This window comes from Canis lupus, chromosome 25 (genome assembly GCF_011100685.1).
Source record: "Canis lupus familiaris isolate Mischka breed German Shepherd chromosome 25, alternate assembly UU_Cfam_GSD_1.0, whole genome shotgun sequence".
In the NCBI taxonomy this organism is placed as follows: domain Eukaryota; kingdom Metazoa; phylum Chordata; class Mammalia; order Carnivora; family Canidae; genus Canis; species Canis lupus.
In genome coordinates, this window is record NC_049246.1 from 26254336 (window position 1) to 26277545 (window position 23210).

Consider the following 23210-nt stretch of genomic DNA (forward strand, 5'->3'; position numbering starts at 1 on the left):
CTCGCTGGCCTTGTTCCATTCTTACCCTGACCACCTTCAACTGTGGGTTAATATAGAATCCGTTTCATTGTTCCTGAGCCTAGGCTTCTGGATGCAGCTGGAGAAAGTTGGGAGGTGGAGCAGCCTAGCCTGGATCTTCAGTGTGGCTCTACTACTCTTCCCCTGAAACCCAAAGTGGCTCTAAATTCCCAGAATCGCTGTTACAAACCTTTCCCTTCCTCCTTTGTATTTCAAAAGACCTCACCTTCAGCGAATTTTCTCTGGATCTTCCTCTCCTGGCCAGGTCATCTTTAAGAGACGAAGCTGGCCTGCTCTTGCACCCTCCTAGTTTCTCCTCTCCACTAATGTGCAAATCCTCACATCATAGCCACCCTTTCATATATGATTCTCCTCCCTGACCTCCTCTCTCTCGTTTCCTTCAGAACCAACCTTCTTGAAGAGCAGACCACTCTCATCCCTTCTACTTCCTCAGCTCCCACGCATCTCTCAGCCCCTTCAGACTGGTTGCCACTCTGCACAAATTGCTTTCCTGGAGGTTATCATGATCTCAGATTTGATTGACTGACGGATCCAACGGTCTCTTCTCCTCCTCCTCCTTCAATTCAGCATAAGCCAGTATTATGGGCTATTTGCTTCTACCCGAAGCTTATTTTTCCTCCTATTATATTTGATCTTTCATTGACTAGCTTCTCTTTCTGCTCTCGCCCTTTAAGCACAAGACTTTTTTTACGGTTCCACGGCGATTGCCATCTTTTCTCATGCCATGTGAGGGCCCTTGTTAACTTTCTTTAGCTGAACATCACACTAGAGGGAAAACTCCAAACTCTGCCTTCCAACCTAGGCTGCAGAGAGCTAGGAGTATGTCCCCCCCAGTAAGGTGCCACACAGGTGTCCCCAGTTCAACATGCCTCACATTGGATTCGCTTCCCACACAGAACCTGCTCAGCCAGGGGATGAGCACATCCCCTGGCTGATGTTCCCTGTTGGCCAGCAGCTGGGCTCCTCTAGGGCAGGTGGCAAGCTTGAGGAATTACCAGCTCCCAACCTCCCAGCCCTGTGTCCGCATAGCTAGTCACCCAGGAGCCTGACCCCACAATGCTCTCGTACCTCTCCTCACACTGCTGTTTCCAGGCCTAGCTCTTCTCTTCCCAACAACAGCATTCTTCTCTTTCTTTTTTCACCAATCACAACAGGTGCAGACCCACACTCAGGCTGTGGTGCCCAGTGTCTCTAGAGCCTTCGCATCCCATTTCCCTCCTGTACTATAAACCTTTTGTACTGATCAGATGTTGACTTAGAAGAAATTGGCTGGATGCCATCTTTGCCCCAGTTTATGCCTAACATCTCACACTTACGTTATTCCATATGGGTTAGAAAAGTAAATTTGAATTAAGGAAACATGTATATGTGAGTATATATATGTATGTATACATGAAAGAGAGTGTGCACACAAGTGGGGAGCGCAGAGGGAGAAACAGACTCCTTGCTGAGCAGGGAGCCCGATGTGGGGCTCGATTCCAGGATCCCAGGATCATGGCCTGAGCTAAAGGCAGATGCTTAACTAACTGAGCCACCCAGGTGCCCCTCACACACATTTTCACATTATACACACACACACACACACACACACACACACACACACCACAAGCAAGAGTGTATATATTCTTGTAGATACAAATAGCAATCTATTATTACTCAAATGGTATTTTCACAGCATCTGGTCTGGAAGTAGGGTTTTACAACTAATTTAAGTTAAAAAAAAAAAAGTATGGAGAAATGGCCTCTGAGAAGTTGAAGATTCTGAAACCCCTTTGTATCCTGTTACAAACTGAACTGTATCCACTACTACCACCACCACCACCTCCACCCCCAGGCAATTTCAATGTTGAAGACTTAACCTACCATATGGGATATTTGGATAGGACCTTTAAAAAGGTAATTAAGGTGAACTGTCCTAATTGTGGGGCCCTCACACATACATAAGACAGGTGTCCTTCTAAGGAGAGACAGAGAACCCAAGAGGGCCTGCACATAGAGAAAAGGGCCCGGGAAGATGCGGCAAGAAGGCAGCTGCGAGCCCAAGAGGGACAGCTCAGGAGGAAACCAACCTGCCAGCATCTTGACTGGGAGACTTCCAGCCTCCAGGATGGCGAGAGCATCCATTTGTCTTTAAGTCTTCCAGATTATGCTATCTTCTTAGGCATACATAATCTAAGGCCAAAAGAACTGGCACTTTTGTGAAGTAAAAAAGATAACTGAAGTACAGTTGTAGAAGAGATTTGTGGTGCAAAACAAGCAGGAAGGATTTAGAATTCGATGTAAGAATTGCGATGACTGGGGGTACCTGGGTGGCTTAGTTGGTTAAGTGTCTGCCTTCGGTTCACTCAGGTCATGATCCTGGAGTCCTGGGTTAGAGCCCGACGTCAGGCTCCCTGCTCAGCGGGGAGTCTGCTTCTCCCTCTGCTCCTCACCCGGCTCATGCTCTAATAAATAAAATCTTTAAAAAAAAATTGTCATGATTGAACAGGGTTGCTGTCCTGGTTACAGGTAACAATCCAAAGGAAAATCAGATTGTGGAGAGGCACATTTGAAAACAGATTGAAACAATGTGTGCAGAAATGTTGGAACCTAATGGATTACAGCCTTTTCTACACTCTGTTCCAAAGAAGAGTAAAGGTAAAATGGGTTTCTTAAGAATTTATTTATTTGGCAGAGAGAGAGTGAGTGCACAAGCAGAGGAAGAAGCAGCAAGCAGAGGGAGAGGGAGAAGCAGATTTCCTGCTGAGCAGGGAGCCAGATGCAGGGCTTGATCCCAGGACCCCGAGATCATGACCTGAGCTGAAGACAGCTGCTTAACTGCTGAACCACCCAGGTGCCCTGGTAAAATGGGTTTCATGATAAAATGATTTGGAAATTGTGCAGGATTTCTTGGAACCTTCTATAAGCTCCAGAAAGCTCCAAGAGGGAGCATTATTTAATGACAGAACCCTTCATCTGTGAGACATCACAAATGATGCTTCTTCCTAGGGGCCTATTTTTAGAGAAGATGGATCAAAGGAAGCTTGGCTACTTCTAGGGACATACCCCTAATGATGTCAGCCAGCACGGGGGTTGGCACGGGGGCACAGTTACAAGGCCTGATGCAGAGGGGACCACAAAATAGTGGGTGATAAGTGCATGCCCTTGAACTTTGTTAACTATGTGATGTTAAGCAAGTTCCTCAGCCTCTAGTCTGGAGTTCAGTTTCCTCATCTATAAAACAAGGACAGTAACAGTGAGTACTCATCACCATGGGGGATTTCTGCAGATGATATGGCCAGAACTAGGCTAAAAGCTTTCCAGGGTACGTATTCAGTATATATTAACTATTCTACGGGTTACAAGTATGCCATAAAATGGCTTTCCCCAGTGTTAACAACTCCTGATGAGAGATGAGGGAAAGAGAGATGAAGGGAAAGCCAGAAATATTAACCACTGTTTTCAATTTCACTAGTGCAAATCACATAGTGACTTGTAGGCCAGAGGCTGGTGCAACAGAAGTAAATCCAGCTGTGCTTTGGCAGATTTCATGCCAGGGGAGCACATCTATGAGCAGAAAAGCAGGTGTATATTCACCCCCTCCCTGCCCTGTTCCTTTTAAGTGGATCCATCAGGCTACATCAGTGGGCCCTAGGTAGGCGCCTTCATTGAGCTCAGTTATTCACAGCGTAAGAGTCTGGGCCGCCAAATAAAGATGACAACAGAAAATAACACAGAGCTTTATTTTCATAAACAAAGCTGTCCTACTTTCTTATAGCTGTTGCTAACAGCCTGACAGTGTCTCTACAACCCTCGATTCCTGTGCTGCTCAACATACCAACAGTCAAATATATCACCTTGAGGAGGAAGTAAGTGGCTTTTTCCTAAAACCCCCTGGGCACAGAGGGAAGGTGGCCAATTCCCCGGTCCCTCTCCTCCTCTGACCCTTCTCCAGGGGTCTCCAACCCATAGAAAAGGATCCAGGCAGGAGGCTCAATCAGAGCACTGCTCTCATGTGCTACTCCATCCTCTAGGAGAACAAAGAAAGAAAATTCTGTTTTCCTGTGTCTTAAACAGAGAGCCTTATAATCAACCAAGTTTTCAAACACAAAACCAAGCACCTGCAAAGTAACGTTGAAGCATAGCTGCTTTCCATGTGCTTTCGCATCGCCCCACTGGGAGGTTTTTCCCTTTACTGTCGTCATCAGGATTTTTCTCATCTTTCCCAATGGCAGCATTAGATAGCAAGAATTAACCAAAACTAGAGAAGGAAAAAATGGAACCCTGTAGAAACCGCCTTCAACCTAACTCCAGCGAGATGGCTAGCAGCACTACTGACATCCCCCTGACCCACCCTGCTCTCAAACTCCTGAACTCAGACCCAAACGCCGACAACACCTGCTTTCTTGACATTCAGGAATCACGGCCCCTCGAGGGCAAGGTTCTGTGAAGAAGGGCTGGAGCATGCTAGGAGTGCTGGGCCTGCTCTTGCTCGTTGGGTGGCAGCCTGGGCTGGCACTGAGGGCACCACCAGGTCAGCCTCTGGAAACCACCTGGAGGCCCGAATGCGTCTTTCATGACCGGGTGCCCGACGGGACACTGCTCTTTCTGGTAGATCTGCGTGTGCTGCTGTTTGCCCTGGAACTTGCCCTGAAGCCAGTCTGCACTGAACTCCACCACGTGATCCACGAGGGCCTCAAGATGCCGAGGACTGAGGAGTGAACCAAGAGAAAGGGGATGGATCCCGGCTCTGTACAAGGCTTCATTCTTAATGATGTTCCCTGGGAGGAAGCAGGGAGAGGACAAGGGAAGGAAGAACAACACATCCATGATAAGCCCAGTCCACAAAGTCAACAAACTTCTGAAGCTGGTATGGCGGCAGCAGGAGAGATCCCTCAGAGGACCCAGAACCAACTCTACCATGGCCTGGTGGCTCTTGGGCAAGTCACGTACTCTCAGTCAACTTCCCTGTCTGCCAAGTGAGTTTGCTAATACTTACTTACCTTGCAGGTTGTTGTGAAGGTAAAACCATGGACCATGTTACAGCAAAGAGGTTATCAAAACAGGCTATGGAACCTGACCGCCTGCATTTGAACCCCTGCTCAACCGGATCCTAGCCATGTGACCCTGGCAAGTTCCTTAGCTTCTATAAGCTTCACACTCCTCATCTGTAAAATGGGAATCGGTTACCTGGCTTTTATGAGCAATAAATGAGAATCCTCTCTCTTGCACACACTGACTGACACACACACACACACACGCTGAGCACTGCGGCTGGTAACCACTCAGTAAATATTAGCTGTTATTATTTAAAATGTCAAGCCTAATGCCTGAAATATAAAGTATTAGAAAGTATTATTTCACTATTTGTCTACTACTGCCTCGTTCTTGGTGAAGCCAGCCTTGATCCCTCCTCCTTCCAGAATCAACAACTCTCTTCAAAACGCTCCAATGGCACACTTTCTTTAACCTCTACTAGGCATTTGTCATAATCTATCTGAAGTTGCAGTGAAATGAGCTCATGCTTGCCAGGCCATTAATAATCTCCTGGAGGAGAGAAGCTGAACTTGGTAGAATGCAAGTGTTCAGCATGTGCAGGATAATGGATGAAGGACATCACCGCTCTTTGCAAGGGCTTCATAATCACACCCCTAGTCACACACACGTTTCTCTTCAGTTCCCTGGCAAACTACGTGAATTCGTATCTCACCTGCACCACTTAGCAGCAATGTGTCCTTTGCTTTGGTTTCTTCACGTGAATAAAGGGAAAACTAACAAGTAGCTATTCTACAGACTAGCAGTGATGAAACCAGGTACCTGGCATGTTAGTCACTTGAAAGATGTCGGCTGTTCTTACTATTGTTAGTAACAATGACTAGTTAAGAGATCATTAGCTCCAGCTTATAAATATCCCACAGGCTACACCTGAAGGCCTCTTTCTCCCTCAGGGTGCATGGGCTCCCACAGGTCTTAATGTGAAAATGCAAGGCCACCATCTGGCAAGCCCCTGGGCCTCCTTCCTGCTGCTGAGGGGAGCTGTGCCTACAGCAGGCACCATCAGGCCCTGGATATGAGGTGATTTTTTCACCAGCAGCTCACTCAACTGACTCAGTAGCCAGTCACAGAAGCACTTAGTCCTCTGTGGAGGTAGTAAGAGCAGTCAGTTCTTAGAATTCAGCTAGTTAGCTGTTCTAGTTTTCAAATTGCTCAGCTCTTTTCCTCACCTGAAAATGCTCATGGTTTCATTGCTCAGGACACCTGAACAGAGAGAGGGAACCTGCTTCTTCACTCATGGCTTTTAAGATCCTGATGGAGGCCTGAGGCATCTGTGCTTTGCCAGCAGGCAGCTCCATCTGCGAGAGGCCCTGTTAGCAAATGCACTGCTCTCCCTCAGCAAATTGCACAGTGTCCTGTTCCCTGAAGACACTGACTGAGTAATCAAGTACCTCCTGTGTGCCAGGCACTGCACCACGCATGAGAGGATTCAAAGAGAAAGAAGACATGACTCCTGCCCTTTAGGAAGTTATGCTATGGTGTGGCCATGGGCAGACCCCAGCTGATAATATAATTAGGATGTAAATTCGGAAGCCAAGAGAAAAACCAGAAATTGTCTAACCTAACTCTCTCAGTCAAACCTGAAGGAAGTGAAGCTAAGGCGAGTAAGTGATTGCCGCAAGGAGACCTGAGGTGGGTCTCATCCCTTTCTCATCAGTTATACCTAAGCCTGAGAAGTATCTTTGGTCCAATAGTGTATAGCAGACAGGCTGCTCCCGTCCCAGGGCTTCCAAGGCTTGTCCTCGATGGAACTTTTCAGACAAGATGTCAGAGGTGGGTTGGACCAAGGCCGAAGATCTCCAGGACATCTGACAATTATAAAATGCCAGGAAGCTGCCACCGCTAAGGTACAAGACCAACCTGGAAAGAAAGAAAAGATTCTAAGTGCGGGTAGTTGAGGGGATATGTACACACTGGTCCCACTCCAACGTCAAAGTTAACCCAGGGAAGCCAAGACTCCAAACAAGAAAAGGCTCTGGCTCTGCCAGAATCATAAAAATCTCAGGGCTACATGCAGTAAGTAAAAGAAAACCTATGTATCACTCCAACTTTCTGATCATAGCCATACAGGTTCACTGAAGATAACATGACGTACAGAAGTCTTAAAGCCCAGGAGGTGTGGCTACTTGCACAAAAGCAGTTTTTTAGGAAAGACAGAGAAATGGATGCCAAAGAGGCACCACTCCCAGTCCAGGCAAGATTTACCAAGAAATACATACCCCTACATATATGCCCATGACTTCCTGAATTCCAAGGACACAGGAAAAACTTTATGAACTTTGATAAAGAAATAATGGGTTACTGTGTAAGGGTAGATAACCAGACCAGACCCCACATCTGAGGCAGAATGGAAAATAAATCCATGTATCTGACCTGGATGCTATTCTGATGTGGAAGTAAAAGGGCAACTTCGTTTATTTATTTTTTTAATTATATTTATTTATTTGAGAGGGAGTGTGTGTGTGTGTGTGTGTGTGTGTGAGATGGGGTGGGGGGATGAGAGCAGCAGGGCAGGGATCAGCATATTCTATGTTGAGCATGGAGCCTGACTGAGTCAGGGCTCGATCCCACGACCTGAAATCACGACCTGAGTTGAAATCGAGAATTGAGCGCTTAACTGACTGAGCCCCCCAGGTGCTCCCCTGGAAAGACAACTTTAGAGGAAAAGGATTCGGAGGCACATCTACCACAGTCTCTGAGGTTTACTCAAGGAAAAATACATGCCCCACAGAAATGAGGTCAGCAGGGACCTCAAGCCAAGGGGACAGGGAAAGAAAGGACAGAAGGGCAGCCCTGGGCTACATGTTTATTGTGAGAGATCTAAAGAGACCGTACAAGAGCACAGCTGAGAACTGTAATGTGTTAGGAAGGCATTCTTGAATCAGAAGCTACCCATGCTGACCGCCAGAAGCAAGTGAGGTGCCATGTGATCACTAAGGAGCTGAGAGGCACTTGGAGCTCCTAAAAGGCTGGATTACCTCAGTGCTGATCTGCAGACAACCAGAGAATGAGGAGGAGGATGACGACGAGCCCATCTGAGGTCTGGATGAGGGGGAGATTGCCTTGCTGAAAACATGGTCAGAGCACTGACTCTAGGCAGATAAAGCAGGTTGAAGATGACATGCAACACTTTCTTGAGCAGATGAATGAACTCACTGGTATTAAAGAATCTGACACTGGCCTGGCCCCACCTCACTCTTGTGATTTGGCTACAGAAAAGTGAACACTGCAGAGTGAACAGCTTCTGCAGGCTGTGAGGTGCACACAGATGAACAGAATGGCAGAAGATATTTGCAAATGACATGACGTATCAGATAAAGAGCTAGTATCCAAAATCTGTAAAGAACTTAACAATTCAACACCCAAAGAACAAATAATCCAATCAAGAAATGGGCAGAAGACATAAACAGTTCTCCAAAGAACACATACAAATGGCCAATGGACACATGAAAAAATGCTCCACATCACTTGGCATCAGGAAAATACAAATCAAAACTACTATGAGATACCACCTCACACCAGTCAGAATGGCTAAAAATAACAAGTCAGGAAACAACAGATGTTGGTGAGGGACAAGAGAACCCTCTCACACTTGGTGGGATTGCAAGCTGGTGCAGCAACTCTGGGAAAACAGTATGGAGGTTCCTCAAAAAGTTGAAAATAGAGCTGTCCTATAACCTAGCAATTGCACTACTGGGAATTTACCCCAAAGATACAAATATAGTGATCTGAAGGGCCACCTGCACCCCAATGTTTATAGCAGCTATGTCCACAATAGCCAAACTATGGAAAGAGCCCAGATGTCCATCAACAGATGAATGGACAAAGAAGATGTGGTTTATTTACATACAATGGAATATTACTCAGCCATCAAAAAAATGAAATCTTGCCATTTGCAACAACGTGAATGGAACTAGAGAGTATTATGCTAAGTTATATAAGTCCATCAGAGAAAGACAATTACATGATTTCACTCATATGTGGAATTTAAGAAACAAAACAGAAGATTATAGGGCAAGAGAGGGAAAAATAAAACAAGATGAAATCAGAGAGGGAGACAACCACAAGAGACTCTTAATCATAGGAAACAAACTGAGGGTCGCTGGAGGGTAGCGGGTGATGGGACAGGGTAACTGGGTGATGTAATGAGCATTGGGTATTATATAAGACTGATGAAATCAGTGAACTCTACCTCTGAAACCAATAATATGTTAATTAACTGAAATTAAAGGGAAAAAAAGAAAAGCAGAATTCAAGACAAAGGCAAATAGAGAGTATGCTATTATTTTATTTTACTTTATTGTTTTGAGAATGAGACAGAGAGAGAAAAAGAGAGGGAGAGGTGGAGGGAAGGGGCAGAGGGAGAGGAGAGAAGAGAGAATCTTAAGCAGACTCCATGCTCAGTATGGAGCCTGATGTGGGGCTCAAACTCACGAGCCTGAGATCATGACCTGAGCCCAAATCAAGACCCTTAACTGACTGAGCCACCCAGGCTCTCCAAGCGTGTATTGTTATTTAATAATAACACTACAAAGAACCTGTGAGAGTTAGAGACCTTGATGCTTTGGACAACAGGATAGCAAACACATGAACACATAGAAAGGCAAGGAGGAACTTCCTAAAACCACAATCACCCTAGAGGATTTTAATGCTCCTCTTCCCATGTTTGACATTATTAAATAAACAAAAAATAAGTAAGGATGGGAAGAATTTGCATGAGCAAAGCAATAAAGCAATAACTTGTTCTTAACAGTTACATAATATTTTACTTTTCATGAACATAACATACTATATCTTCATTTATATACACAAAATGTAAGCAAAGATCAATGATGTGTTTGGCTGCAAATTTTAATAGATGCCCAAAGTAGAAAACTTACAGGCTTGATATCCTGATCACAATCCAATAAAAAAATAACAACAAAACAAAATGATGACCCCACTGAAACATTTGGAAAAGCAGAAAATACTCTTCCCATATAGAGTATATAAAACTAATATCATTGTTTGAAAGATCAACAAAGCTGATAAAACTTTGGTAAGACTAATTAAGAAAAAAAGGGGGGTAGGTGACAAAGGAAAATAAAAAAACATGAAGAAGAAAAAAAAGGCAGACATAACTTCACAAGAAGATATTTAAAAAATAAGAGAATGATGTGTATTAACTCTGGGACAATAAATTTGAAAACCCAGTTAGGGATGAGGCTTGTTAGTGAAGAGCATTTCCATTGCCCTGACTGGTGACTAATTCAGCAATCAGCCCATGAGCCAGCTTCACGCCATGAGAGGTTTGCTGAGAGTTTCTGAGAAAGCTCTCCTTGCTCATCTGAACTTCGAGAAATGACCTTCTCTTCCCCTCTTCTCTCTTCCTGTGTGGACATAAAGCCTGGACTACAAGGGCCTCTTGCTGCTGGTCTAAGGACAAGACCAACATGTGGATAAATGCACAGACAGGATAATCACAAGCACGTGAAGCCCATAGCTGGGAATTGAGTCAACACCAATGCCCACTGTCAATCAAAACTTCCCATTATGTGAGCCAAAAAATCTCCTCCTCACTCAATCCAGTCTGAGTTGTTTTTACAGTCCAAAGCGTCTTGCCAGCCCTATGTCATACCATAAATAAACACTATAGTTCTGAACATAAAGATATGTAATTATGGAACTTTAGAAAATGGAAGAGTAGTGTGACTTTTAGGTAGAAGGGGCCTTCTTTGGCAAGAGGAGAAACCTTAAGAACTATCAAGAAAACTACGGACCAATGACCCCACAAAAATGTAAAATCCCAAGGGGTGGGAGGATGGACAAAATAGGTACAGAGGATTAAGAGGTAAAGACTTGCAGTTCTAAAATAAGTAAGTCACAGAAATGAAAAGTACAGTATAGGGAATATAGTCAATAATACTGTAATAACATTGTTTGGTGACTACGTTTATCATTGTGAACACTGAGTAATGTCTAGAATTGTTGAATCATTTCGTTCTACACCTGAAACTGACATAACTTTGATGTCAACTATACTTCAATAGATATTTTTATTTAATTATTTATTCATGAGAGATACAGAGAGAGAGAGAGGGGCAGAGACACAGGCAGAGGGAGAAGCAGGCTCCATGCAGGGAGCCTGACGTGGGACTTGATCCTGGGTCTCCAGGATCATGCCCTGGGCTGAAGGCAGCGCTAAACCACTGAGCCACCCGGGCTGCCCAAGATATTTTAAAAAATTGTTTAGATTTATTTTAGAGAGCAGGAGTGCATGAGTGGGGGGAGGGGCAGAGGGTAAGAATCTACAGGTGACTCCCCACTGAACATGGAGCCAGATATGATGCAGGGCTCCATCCCACAATCCATAAGATTGAGCCAAAACCAAGAGTCCGACCCTTCATTGACTAAGCCACCTAAGCACTCCTAAAAAATTTTTAAATCTTGAATGCCAAAAAGCATAAACATTATCAAAAGACACAGGTGGGCTTGAAACAATACTGGCACTACATATCACAAAGGTTAACACATAATATACAAAGCCACTACAAATTGATTAAAAAGTATACAAATAATTCAAAACTAGTTAAGAATTCAGCTAAAGGGACACCTGCATGGCTCAGTGGTTGAGCGCCTGCATTTGGCCCAGGGCGTGATCCTAGAGTCCCAGGATCAAGTCTGGCATCCGGCTCCCTGCATGGAGCCTGCTTCTCCCTCTGCCTGTATCTCTGCCTGTGTGTGTCTCTCTTATGAATAAATAAAATCTTAAAAAAAAAAAATTCAGCTAAGTGAGCACTTCTCCAAGGCCATGAGAATGTTTATTCTCAGTGACCAGCAACGACTCCTGGGGAAAAATCTGCACTGAGGAAATAATCCTGAACACGGACGGGGTTTTACACACCAAGATATTCTTCCCACCATTCAACGGATTAAAACGGGGACAATTCTGTCCCTAAATTCAGAGTGCACTAGTCAAGCCATAAATGTCCCATGCTTGTTGGGAAAGTTCTTCCCTTTTCTAAGCTGTCCCAGTACACTTCCACCCCCTCTGAGCACAGACCTATAGGTGGCCAGGGAGGTGTCTTCTGTCTCTGAAGAAGAGGGCTGCTGCAGAGCTCACCTGAGTGAGCCCACAGAGCCCAGCCCCCGACCGGCACATGGGACCCGAGTGAAAACCCACAGGCCCTGCAGAGCCATGACCCACAGCATGCTCAACCACACCATTACCTTGGAATGGGGTCCCGCCAGTCACCCCTCTTGTTTGCTTTCTTTGCTCTGGAGAACTCGTTCACCCAAATGCTGCCAAATAAGCCGAAGCTGACCTGCAGCCACCTCTCAGCACCTCCTCCAGCAGAAGTGTCTCCCTGCAAACACTCCAAACCACTGTCTCCACTGGGAATGACAAGCTCCAGGGGCTGAGAGGGCTCGTTAGAGATGTTCTGGCTGCTGGGCCTCAAGGCCTGCTTTTGGTCCTGGTCCTCTTCCTCCCTCTCTCCTTTTTGTAGAGGCTCAGGCAGTGAGACATTGCCAAGGGACCCAAGTTCTTCATCTGGATCAAATCTAAGGAATAATTTCTTTCCATGGACCTAGAAAAAAAAAAAAAACGGACACGATCTAAGTCTTTGCTATGGACTTGTGGCCGCCTCCCCTCACACCACCAACCGCCTAATCTGTATGGTGAAACTTAACCCACAATGTGATGGTATCTGGAGGTGGCGCCTCCAGGAGGTAATTAGGTCATGAGGGTGAAGTCCTCCTAAAAGGGATTAGTGTCCCTATAGAAGAGATCCCAGAGAGTGCCCTTGCCCCGGCATCATGTGAAGACAGCAAGAAGATGGCTATGAACCAGGAAGCAGGTTCTCACCAGACACCAAAACTGCCAGGCTGTCTCATCTTGGATTTCTATTCTCTGGAACTGTGGGATATAAATTTCTCTTGTTTATAAACCACCTACCTACCTAGTCTGTGCTATCCTGCTACAGTAGTCTGAATGGATGAAGACAGCCTTACAGATCCAGAAAAGGGAAGACTAGAAGTATATGCAGATATTAGGCCTAAGGCAAACTTATCCCTTCTTGCCTCTTCCATGAAGCTCCCCGAGTATTTTGGATCTGGCTTTGCTCTTAGCTGCAGTGGTACGAGTGGTTAGCACATGGTTTTCAAAGTGATTGAAAGCGGGGATCCCTGGGTGACTCAGCGGTTTGGCGCCTGCCTTTGGCCCAGGGCGCGATCCTGGAGTCCCGGGATCGAGTCCCACATCAGGCTCCTGGCATGGAGCCTGCTTCTTCCTTTGCCTGTGTCTCTGTCTCTGTCTCTCTCTGTCTATAGTGAATAAATAAATAAAATCTTAAAAAAAAAAAAGTGATTGAAAGCCAGAAGAATTAGATTAGCAGTAACATAGGTCTATGCTAGACAGCAGGACCACCCTAGAATGATTGAGAAGATATGCTGCCAATGTTTTCACAGATTAGCTAAGAAATAAATACAAATTGTCATCCTTGTATTTTTTTAAAATTTTATTTATTTATTCATGATAGGCACAGAGAGAGAGAGAGAGGCAGATGCACAAGCAGAGGGAGAAGCAGGCTCCTTGTGGGGAGCCTGATGCGGGACTCGATCCTAGGACCCAGGATCATGATCTGAGCCAAAGGCAGATGCTCAACCACTGAGCCACCCAGGCGTCCCTAGTCCTCTTATTTAATTCATAATACTTTTCCTTTGTTAGAAATAATTAGCACACAGCCATGCACACCATACACAAACTGGCAGCAATAAAATCCTACAGAAAGAGCTTGGTGCCCGATGACCTCGTGTTCTCCCATATATCCTGGACCACCTCCCCAGGACTTCACACTATGTCAATGGGCAGAGGCAAAAACCAAAGCTCCAGACATGAAGAATCTGCTCTTCTGAATCTGTCATAATTAAACACAATTCCAAATACAGAAACTGGAGAACCAACGAGGAAAGACACAGAAGAGACAGGCCAGAAAAACGGGTGGTAGAGGGTAGAACCAATCTTTTCCCTGCTTCATTAGCCCGTGTTGCTCATTCTATCTCCATTCGCCTATCTGTGACTGCTTCACAAATCTGAAATGCCCTTTCTTTTCCTTCTGGTCCACCTAAATCCTTCATCCTTCAAGGTCCAACTCAAATCTTACTTCCTCCATGAAGCCTTTTACTTCAGGCCACAAGGACCTCTTCTCTGCTGAGGCCCTCCAATGGGCATTATATGCTTCCCCCCTTCCCATTCAATTACCTAACAGGCTTCCCCGTTGTAGAGAGAGGTCTTCCTTTCCAAATTCAACTCAGATCCTTAGGAGGTAGAGGCACAGAGAAAGGAGCACAGTGATGAGAACTTACCAACCACATGCGAGACAGTTCTCTCTGTCCCTCAGGGTTCTTGGGGTCCCACAACACCAATTTCTGTGTTGGTTTAGTAGGAACCAGTTTGCAGTTCCATCTCGAGGCTCCCTATCCACACATTCTTCTGTCCACTCAGCCATTCCGTAAATATTCTCTGAGAGCCAGATCTGGGACAGGCACAGGCTAAGGGCTAGGGTTCCAGAGATGAAAGGATCCAATCCTGCCCCTGCAAACCTTTCAGTAATCTGGTCAAAGAGTCCAAAAGCTCTCATGGGAGGAGCACAGATCTGGAGGTCAGGTGGCCTGGCATCCAGCTAGCCCATATCAAGTTGACATATCAACTTGGGTGGAGTGTTCTCCCTCTCTGATTCTCTATCTCCAAATGTAGAAAATATAAGTGAAGGTCTAGGGGATCCCTGGGTGGCTCAGCAGTTTAGGGCCTGCCTTCAGCCTGGGGTGTGATCCTGGAGTCCCGGGATTGAGTCCCGCGTCGGGCTCCCTGCATAGAGTCTGCTTCTCCCTCTGCCTGTGTCTCTGCCTCTCTCTCTGTCTCTCATGAATAAATAAATAAAATTAAAAAAAAAATAAGTGAAGGTCTAGAAGATCTCTTTTCAGTTCTAACCAAGAAGGTTTTATAACTCACAAGGTGTGTTTGAAGGACAAGGTGGAAAAAAGAGGATTAACCTTTATTGAGCACCTATGTCAGCCATAAAGTCTATTTAACACAATTTTAACTGCTAAGCAATTTATCTCCATTTTACAATTGTAGAAACTCCAACTAAGAGATTAATTTGCTTAGGAGCACACAGCAAAGCAAAGGAGCTAATTTACTTTTTCTATAGCTTATTACCATATATATGCTTCCTAAGAGCTGGCACTCAGCTAAGTGTTGGGCATACAATACTAGGAGGGCTCAGGCCCTGCCTTGTCAATCTGTCTCCTCTGCTCAACCAGTAGGACCAATTCAGCAATAAGGATCCAACAGAGGGAAGTACAGGGTGCCCTGCAAGCAGAGAAGTCTCTCCCCACCCTTAGAGCAGACAGGCCAGGCTTCTCAGAGGATGTAATGGCAAGGCTGACGACGAGGAATTACCAGTCACATGAAGGGACAGGAATGGGGGCAGAGGTGGGGGAAAAAAGGAAGATCTGCCCAAATGGGGGTGGAGGGTGGGGAACGTGTCAAAACCATGGGCAAGAAGGATTGGTTGAGGAGCCCCGGGTAGTTCACCATGACTCAAAGAGTGATTTGGGATAGGATAAGAAGCAGGCTTCCAGAAGGAGGCACAAATCAGACCACAGCAGCCCTGGGAGCCCCTGGAGGCAATTCTGACTCATGCTCAAGGTGTGGATGAGCCGACCTGAATCTAGATCAGAAAGCTATGTGCCTTCCTTACCTCCTTGCTCGTTCCCAACCAGAGGCATACATCAGAGTCAGCTGGACCCTGGGTGACCAGAATCACTACAGACTCTCTGAATCTGAATCTCCAGCTCACGTGTGCACAGTATACATTTTAGAGTTCCACAGGCCACTGAGATGCCCACTTCTGGCTGAGAAACATCAGACCTAAAGAGGAGGAGCTGCGTGGGGTCCCAGCATGGTTGTCCTGGGCTCAAGGAAGTGCTAGTTTAAAATTCTTGAGAGAAGTTCTAAGGGAAGTCACAGGATGTGCTGATGGAGCCAGCCCATTTACAGGAGGTAGCAAACAAGCCCCGATGAACTCACCTGGGCATCCTGGAGCCATAGGAACTGAAAGCTGGCAGGGTTCAGCTTCTTACTGCTGCCCCCTGTCTTGACCACCTGCTGCCCCACAAAAGGGGAGACCAAGTGGTGAAACTTCCTCACAGATGGTCCTTCCGGCATCCCTGCAGGCAGATATGGGGAAAAGAAGCCACTGACTGAGCTAGTTTTTCTCTGGTATTTCTGGTGGATGCAAAGTTCCAAGCTTTCGAGCAGCTATTTTTTGCCATTGACTTGAAAAGTATATATGGTCACAGAGGGAGTGTGGCTGAGAAGAGTGGTCAGATCAAAGAGATGGACCAGCTATGGCGGGGTGTGGCCCAGTTTCCCAGCGATGGTTTCCCTTTCCGGCCCGTCTCACATTTCTCCATGCAGCAAACACTTATTAAGCACTGACAGCATGCTAAGGCATCATGTCATGGGAGCCCGCTTCTTTGACGTTGCAGCAGCCTGAATGGGAGCTGGCCTTTGGTACTTACCACCTGCACCGCAGGCCCCAAACTCGCCTCCAAGCTTTCTTGGCACCCCCGCCCCTGCTTCAGCCATACCAATCATTCCAGCCTATTACTGCTGATTTATCAGCAGCACTTTAGAGGAGAAATGGTGATGGAAGAGAAGACTGTAAGGGACACAGAGACACAGATGTAGATCTGGTCTTCCCAGGACCACCCCACCAGGAGGGGCACTGTGTATGTGACGACAATGCAGAGCTCAGAACTATGACAAGTGCAGACACGGGGTCATGTTAGTTCAGAGCAGGGAGAGGCCACGTCCAGCTTAACTGCAGATAATTATCCCTGGTCACTGATAACAGCTGAGGTTGTTTTAACCTTGATGTATGGCTATCTGTGACCCTCATCTCTCCCTGCCCCAAATCAAACAAGTTCACTAAGAGTTTATGTATAAAGCATTCAGATGTTGGAGTCTGAATGGCCTGTGCCCTGGCTTCTCACAGCTAGATGTCCCCACACCCCCTGCCCTGCCCCTTACCCCGGGTACACTACTTAGCCACGTGTTTCCTCACCTGCACAAGACTCTATAATTTACGATGAAAACCCAAAGAACTAAGTAGGTACCTGGCAGAGTGGTTACTACTGTAGTTTAACAATTCTAAAAGACAATTAAAAATCTCCAAGATGGAGGGATCCCTGGGTGGCGCAGCGGTTTGGCGCCTGCCTTTGGCCCAGGGCGCGATCCTGGAGACCCGGGATCGAATCCCACGTCGGGCTCCCGGTGCATGGAGCCTGCTTCTCCCTCTGCCTATGTCTCTCTCTCTCTCTGTGACTATCATAAATAAATAAAAATTAAAAAAAAAACTCCAAAATGGAGATCTTACTATATCCACACTTTCTCACAGTCGAATTAGCAGCACATTCAATAACGTGTATTTTACGGGGGATGGTGCTTTATTTTCGCTAAAGGGTAGCGCTGTTTCCCCTAATCAGACCTTCAAGACATTGTCGAGGCTGTCCTGACAAAAGTGTTGGGTTGCAAGACTTGCCTGACTTCAGAGACCTTAACCTCAACCAGCTAGCTCTCAGTGCCCGCCCAGGTCATCTCCAACTGAGGAAGCTTCTGGAAAAGCTTTCATCCGAAATGCATCTAACCCCTGAAATCTCTTAACACGTGGGCATGTTTTTTGAGGGATGCTTATGGATGGGAAACTGGGCAGCGAGCTGTCTTTGCCACAGCCTTAAGGGAGTGGAGGCAGATTTGAGGACACAGATTTGAGGGGGGCGTCCTGCCTAGTCTCAAGCCCCCTCCCTCCAGGGGCTCGCGGGTTCACGGCTCCCTCGCGGACCACACTGGCAGTGGCAGAGGAGAGGGGCTTCGGAGCGTCTTCCTCTCTGAGGAAGGCTCTGCACTGGCGGCTTTCTGCCCCTTTGTCTAGGTGAGGCGGGGAGATGCAGGGTGCGGAGACAGGGCCCCAGGGGAGCCTCCCCGGGGTAAATGCAGGGAGGTACCCGGTAAACAAGCCAACCGAAACACTGGGCCTGGGGTGCAGTTCCGTAAGGGATGCTTCCAGCTGCCGGTCACAGCGCGGTCCCGGCGGCAGCAGGTGACGACTGCGCGCAGGCCGCGGGGAAGCCGGGCACTCCCGAGCGCAGGGGCTGCGCGCACCGCCTCCCCGGGGCGGCTCCCCGCGCCCCACCGCGCGGGCCACGGAGGGGCGGGAGGCTGCACTCACCGGCTTCGGGCCCGCGCCCCGCGACACCCCCCGCGCTGCGGCGAGGCCCGCACGTCGTCTCGGGCGCAGGGTGCAGCGCGGTCTCGGCCGCCGTCCGCGCACGACTGCGCAGGGCTGGACGCGGAAAGGTCCCGGGGACGCGCAGCGGGGCTAGGTCGGGAGGTGGGCAGGGGAGGGGAGGCGCGGGGCTCCTCCTCCCGGGGGGAAGGGCTTGGCGGGGGGGGGGGGGGTGGGGGAGGGGTTCCGCCGGGGCGCGGGGTAGAGCGGGGCTCCGCCCCTGGGGCGGGACGGGGCGCGCGGGGCGGGGGCGGGGCCAAGCGGGGCGGGGGCGGGGCCGGGGCCAAGCGGGGCGGGGCGGGCCGCGGGGGCGGGCGCGCGGGGCGGGGCCTCGAGGGGGCGGGGCCCGGGGGCGGGGCCTCGAGGGGCGGGGCTTCGCTCTGGCTTGGGAGGACGCGAGGCTGCTCCCCAGAAGGTCGCTGCAGGCTGGGCTGAGGCCGCGTGTCAGGCTTAAAGGGCGAGAGAAAGTGGGAGAAAAAGGGCTGAGACACAGGGATCCAGCACGTGGAGGAGACGAAGAATCCGACTTGGGAAAGTTTATCCTCTTACACAGGCAGGCGGTTATAGAAAAGAGTGAAGTTCCTGAACAGGAGAACTTTGGGTGCTTCGGGCGAAGTCTTTGAGTTGATTTGGAAGGCTTCCAACCTCAGGTCATTTTGGAAAGGAAACAGGTTGTCAAGAAGTTCTCATGAAATATTTGAAGAGTGGGGTCTTTCCCTTTGTATTATTTGAACAGTGTTACTTGATTTTGCCATAAGCAAATTTTGCTTTAAAAATAGTGTTTAAATTTTTGTTTCATAGCGTAATAAAGATAAAACGGTAGACTCTTTAAAAAAAGATAAATAAATATGTTCCATTGTTAGTTCTCCAAAGAGAGTGGGGAGCCAGCACTTTCCAAGAAGACGACAGGGAAGTTTGGGGAAGTGCCAGCGCAGGTGTTCTGGAAACTGTCCAGGATAGCAGGCAGTCCTGAGAAGGACGTGGCCAGCAGAGGAGACAGGCCCAGTCCTTTCTCAGGCTGTGTCCTGCTGATCAGGAGGTAGCATACAGGTGGCCTTATACTAAAGGAATAGGGCAGGAAGTGAGGGGAGGAAGGCTAGGAAAGCTTGGGATACTCATATTCCTCAGTACAGCGGGACCCTGGAGACAAAGGGGATGAGGTTTGCAGATGCTGAGTTTCCAGGACAGATCCCCTGAGAACCTTCTAGTCTCCCTCTTTCTATATTTGGCCTCTTCTGGAGAATAACATCCCCACCAAGATGTCCCTGGACATCCCCTACCTGCTGTAGGATTAGGTGTACACAAATGGTAGCTTCTGGAGCCCCTAAGTCCCCATTCTCTAGACTCTGGCTGAGCTGGGAAGGAAGCCAGAGCCACAATCCTTGTCTCACCTCTTGAAATGAATGCCTGATGCCTAAGAAGGTTCTGCTGAGGCCAAAGGACTATAGAGTTAAGAAACCAAATGATTCACAGCTTGACTTTGTCATTTATAATAACAGCTACTTGCTGAGCACATACTACGCAGGTCAAGTAGCTGCTCAACTGCACTGCTGTAAGGTCTTTGATATACTGCCTCTTTGTTAGCTATGGGAAGACAAGCAAGCCAATCTCTCTGAAGCTATTCATATTTGAGATACAGATGGCTTTATTATAGAAATACAAAGCAGGGTTTCTTAAACTTTAATATGCCTATGAATCCCCTGAGAATCTTACTTAAATAAAGATCCTGACTCAGGTTTCTAGCAGGCGGCCCAAGATTTTGCCTTTCCCACAAGCTCCCAGATGCTGCTGGTCCAGAGACCACACATGGAGCAGCAAGGACTTAGAGCACAGTGCTTAAGCGCTCAATCATAAATACTTTGAAAGAATGATTAAATGAGATATTAGATGCAAAACACTCATAAACTGTAAAGTGCTGTGCAAGTGTATGTAATCCTCATTCTAAGAAAATAAGACTGGGGAAGGAGAACCTCCTTAAAGAGAAACTCTATAGAAGAGCAGTGAAGAATACTGTTTCTGCATCAGATGACAGGGGTCCAAATCCCACCACTTAGGGGGCAGAACTTCAGCAAGTAATTTACCTCTCTGTATCTCAGTTTCTTCATCTGTAAAATGGAGTGAAATGCCTACCTCACTGGGCTACTGTGGAATTTACTGAAATGATTCACATAAATCTCTTGGCACTGGGCCTGGCATAGAGTTTGGTATGTTTTAGTTGTTACCATTTGTCTCCTGGATTGGGGTCAACCCCACAGCCCACAGGAGCCTGGGTCTTGGCACCTTAGCTTTCTAACGGCCATGGAACCAATTCCTCTCTCTTCCTTTCTGCTCCCTGATTTCTTCAACAAGATTAAATTTACAGTGATCATGAAAATCGATTAAAATACAGCTACCTTGGGCGGCCTGGGATGCTCAGTAGTTTGGAGCTGCCTTCAGCCCTGTGCCTGATCCTGGGGACCCGGGATCGAGTCCCACGTTGGGCTCCCTGCATGGAGCCTGCTTCTCCCTCTGCCTGTGTCTCTGCCTCTCTCTCTGTGTCTCTCATGAATAAATAAATAAAATAAAATAAATACAGCGACCTCATGGGGCACCTGGGAGGCTCAGTGGTTGAGCATCTGCCTTTGGCTCAGGGCGTGATCCCACATCGGGCTTCCCACCAGGAGCCTGCTTCTCCCTCTGCCTATGTCTCTGCCTCCCTCTCTTGTGTCTCTCATGAATAAATAAAAATCTTTAAAAAATAAATAAAATAAAGTACAGCTATCTCAAAGACAGAAAAAAAAAAAAAGGAAGTGAAGGAGAAAACCAGTAGTATCTGGTGAGGAATCCTATTGCCAATAAGAGAGTTTGGGGAATCTGAACCACAGCAAGGGGATTTTATATGTCTCTACAGGCATACTACGTCTGTGACCTTCAGTGAGTTACTTAAAATCCATGAGCTGTAACTTCTTCATGTTCAAAACATCACTGTGAGGATATATACATTTCAATGTGGATATATAAAGCTGCTAGCGGAGTCTGACATGCAGTAGTGCTCAATCCACAGTAGGTACTTTTTTTTTCCCTCAAGATTTATTTATTTTTTTCATGATAGACGTAGAAAGAGAGAGAGACAAAGAGGCAGAAACACAGGAGGAGGGATAAGCAGTCTCCATGCCGGGAGCCCGACGCGGGACTCCATCCCAGGGCTCCAGGATCACGAGCTGGGCCAAAGGCAGGCACTAAACCGCTGAGCCACCCAGGGATCCCCAGTAGGTACTTTTTTTTAGCAGAATTTCCAGGTGGCCACAGGACAGTAGGAGGACGCTGGTGCCCCCACATGGTGAGTGCATTAACTGCAGGGGCAGGACCTGGATGCCACTCTCAGAGCCTCCCTTGAGGGTAGTGTTGGGAGTGTCTCTTCCTCATGCCAGCTCCATGGCTTTAGGCCAGTTCCCTCAACAGTGGAGGGACAGGAGGATTGGACCAGATGATCCCTGAGACCCCTCATGATCTGTAAGTGAGTCAGGCATGGTCTCCCAATCCAAGTATCCTTTTTCCTAATGGGGTTTGGTTTTCTTACAGTTTGACTCTCCCAGGCCAGCTATTAAAAACCTTAGCAATACTAACTTCCCCAGATCCTCAGCAGCTTGTGTCTGGTAACCCCACTGTATGACCAAAGACTCCAGACCGATATCCTGGAGTTCCAGGAAGAAGCTACCTGGAATTCCTCAGTCCTGTCCTTGTGCAAACAGCTGGATTTTAGGCTGAGGACCTCCTGGGAGCCTGGAGCAGCACCAGGGACCCTGATAACTGCCCGGGATTGTTCGATTGCTTGACTTCATAGCTTAAATGGGAAGGTTTACTTTGAGCTTATTGGTCCTACCAAGTGCCAGGACACACTAGATGGAGCTGACCTGGTCAGTTTAATCAACAGAGCCTGGCAGCACTGACTAAACCAGAGTCTTGAGAGCAGTTCTTAACCTAGGGTGTATGGAGAAGTTTCCAGAGCTCATAAAACCCCTAAAATGGTCAATAGTGTGCAAAATCTCAGGGTATGGGTACCTTTCTGGGGAAGCGGATCTTTTATTTATTAAATATATTTTCAGAGGTGTCTGTGACCCCTAAAAACCACTGCCCCAAATTGCAGAAATCACATACTTAGAATGTTCTCTATGCAGGACCCTGCGGGAAGCCTCAAAAATGTGTTCTAGTTCCACAAACTGTGATCCCTCTCAAACCTCTTCATTGCAGCTGGGTACTGGGCATAGACACCAATGTCGTTTGACGGATTTAAAAAAACTCACAGGAACTAATGCATAGCATGCTTTCCTCTGCAGCGTGGCAGCCACAGAAGACCTGAAATTGTTTCCCATTCCTCTGCTTCATTTGCTGGAATCACCTTTCAGAGTCTACAGAACATTCCTCAATAGCTCTTCACTGATGACAAATTCCTACCCTTATAAGGGGCATTTAGAAAGGACTGGTGACAATTATTGGTCAGGTGATGTAATTCTACTTGGGGCCCCAAACTAAAGAAGCAATACGCCTGCTTCTCTTAGGTTGATATAAGCAGGTTCTGGATGGTATCTAAAGGGAGTTCCAACATATGTTTTTGCAGTGGCTGCAACATTAGAATAAGTAGTCTCCAAGGTGGCTATTTTGTGAGACAATATTGAATGTATAGCTTCTGAAACATTTGTAAAGCTCATTATTTAGGTCACCAAAAAAGGGCACAGTTTTCCATTTAAAGAACATCAATCTGGAGTCTCCAGAAGGAGCATTTCCAAATATTGGGAGCCATACCAAGAAAAGTATGTAAGATTGAAA

At 47.1% G+C, this 23210-nt stretch overlaps 1 protein-coding gene across 1 annotated transcript; it reads right to left on the minus strand.

The window, feature by feature from the left end:
• Positions 1 to 3742: 3742 nt before the first annotated feature.
• On the minus strand, positions 3743 to 18498 carry NEIL2 (nei like DNA glycosylase 2). The gene is made up of 5 exons (XM_038573648.1): positions 18348 to 18498; positions 16145 to 16284; positions 12283 to 12641; positions 6737 to 6933; positions 3743 to 4799 (listed from the first exon to the last, which is right to left on the minus strand). Exons 2-5 carry the CDS (start codon positions 16280 to 16282, stop codon positions 4486 to 4488), a joined length of 1008 nt encoding a protein of 335 aa, XP_038429576.1. The 5' UTR covers positions 16283 to 16284; positions 18348 to 18498; the 3' UTR covers positions 3743 to 4485.
• Positions 18499 to 23210: the final 4712 nt, after the last annotated feature.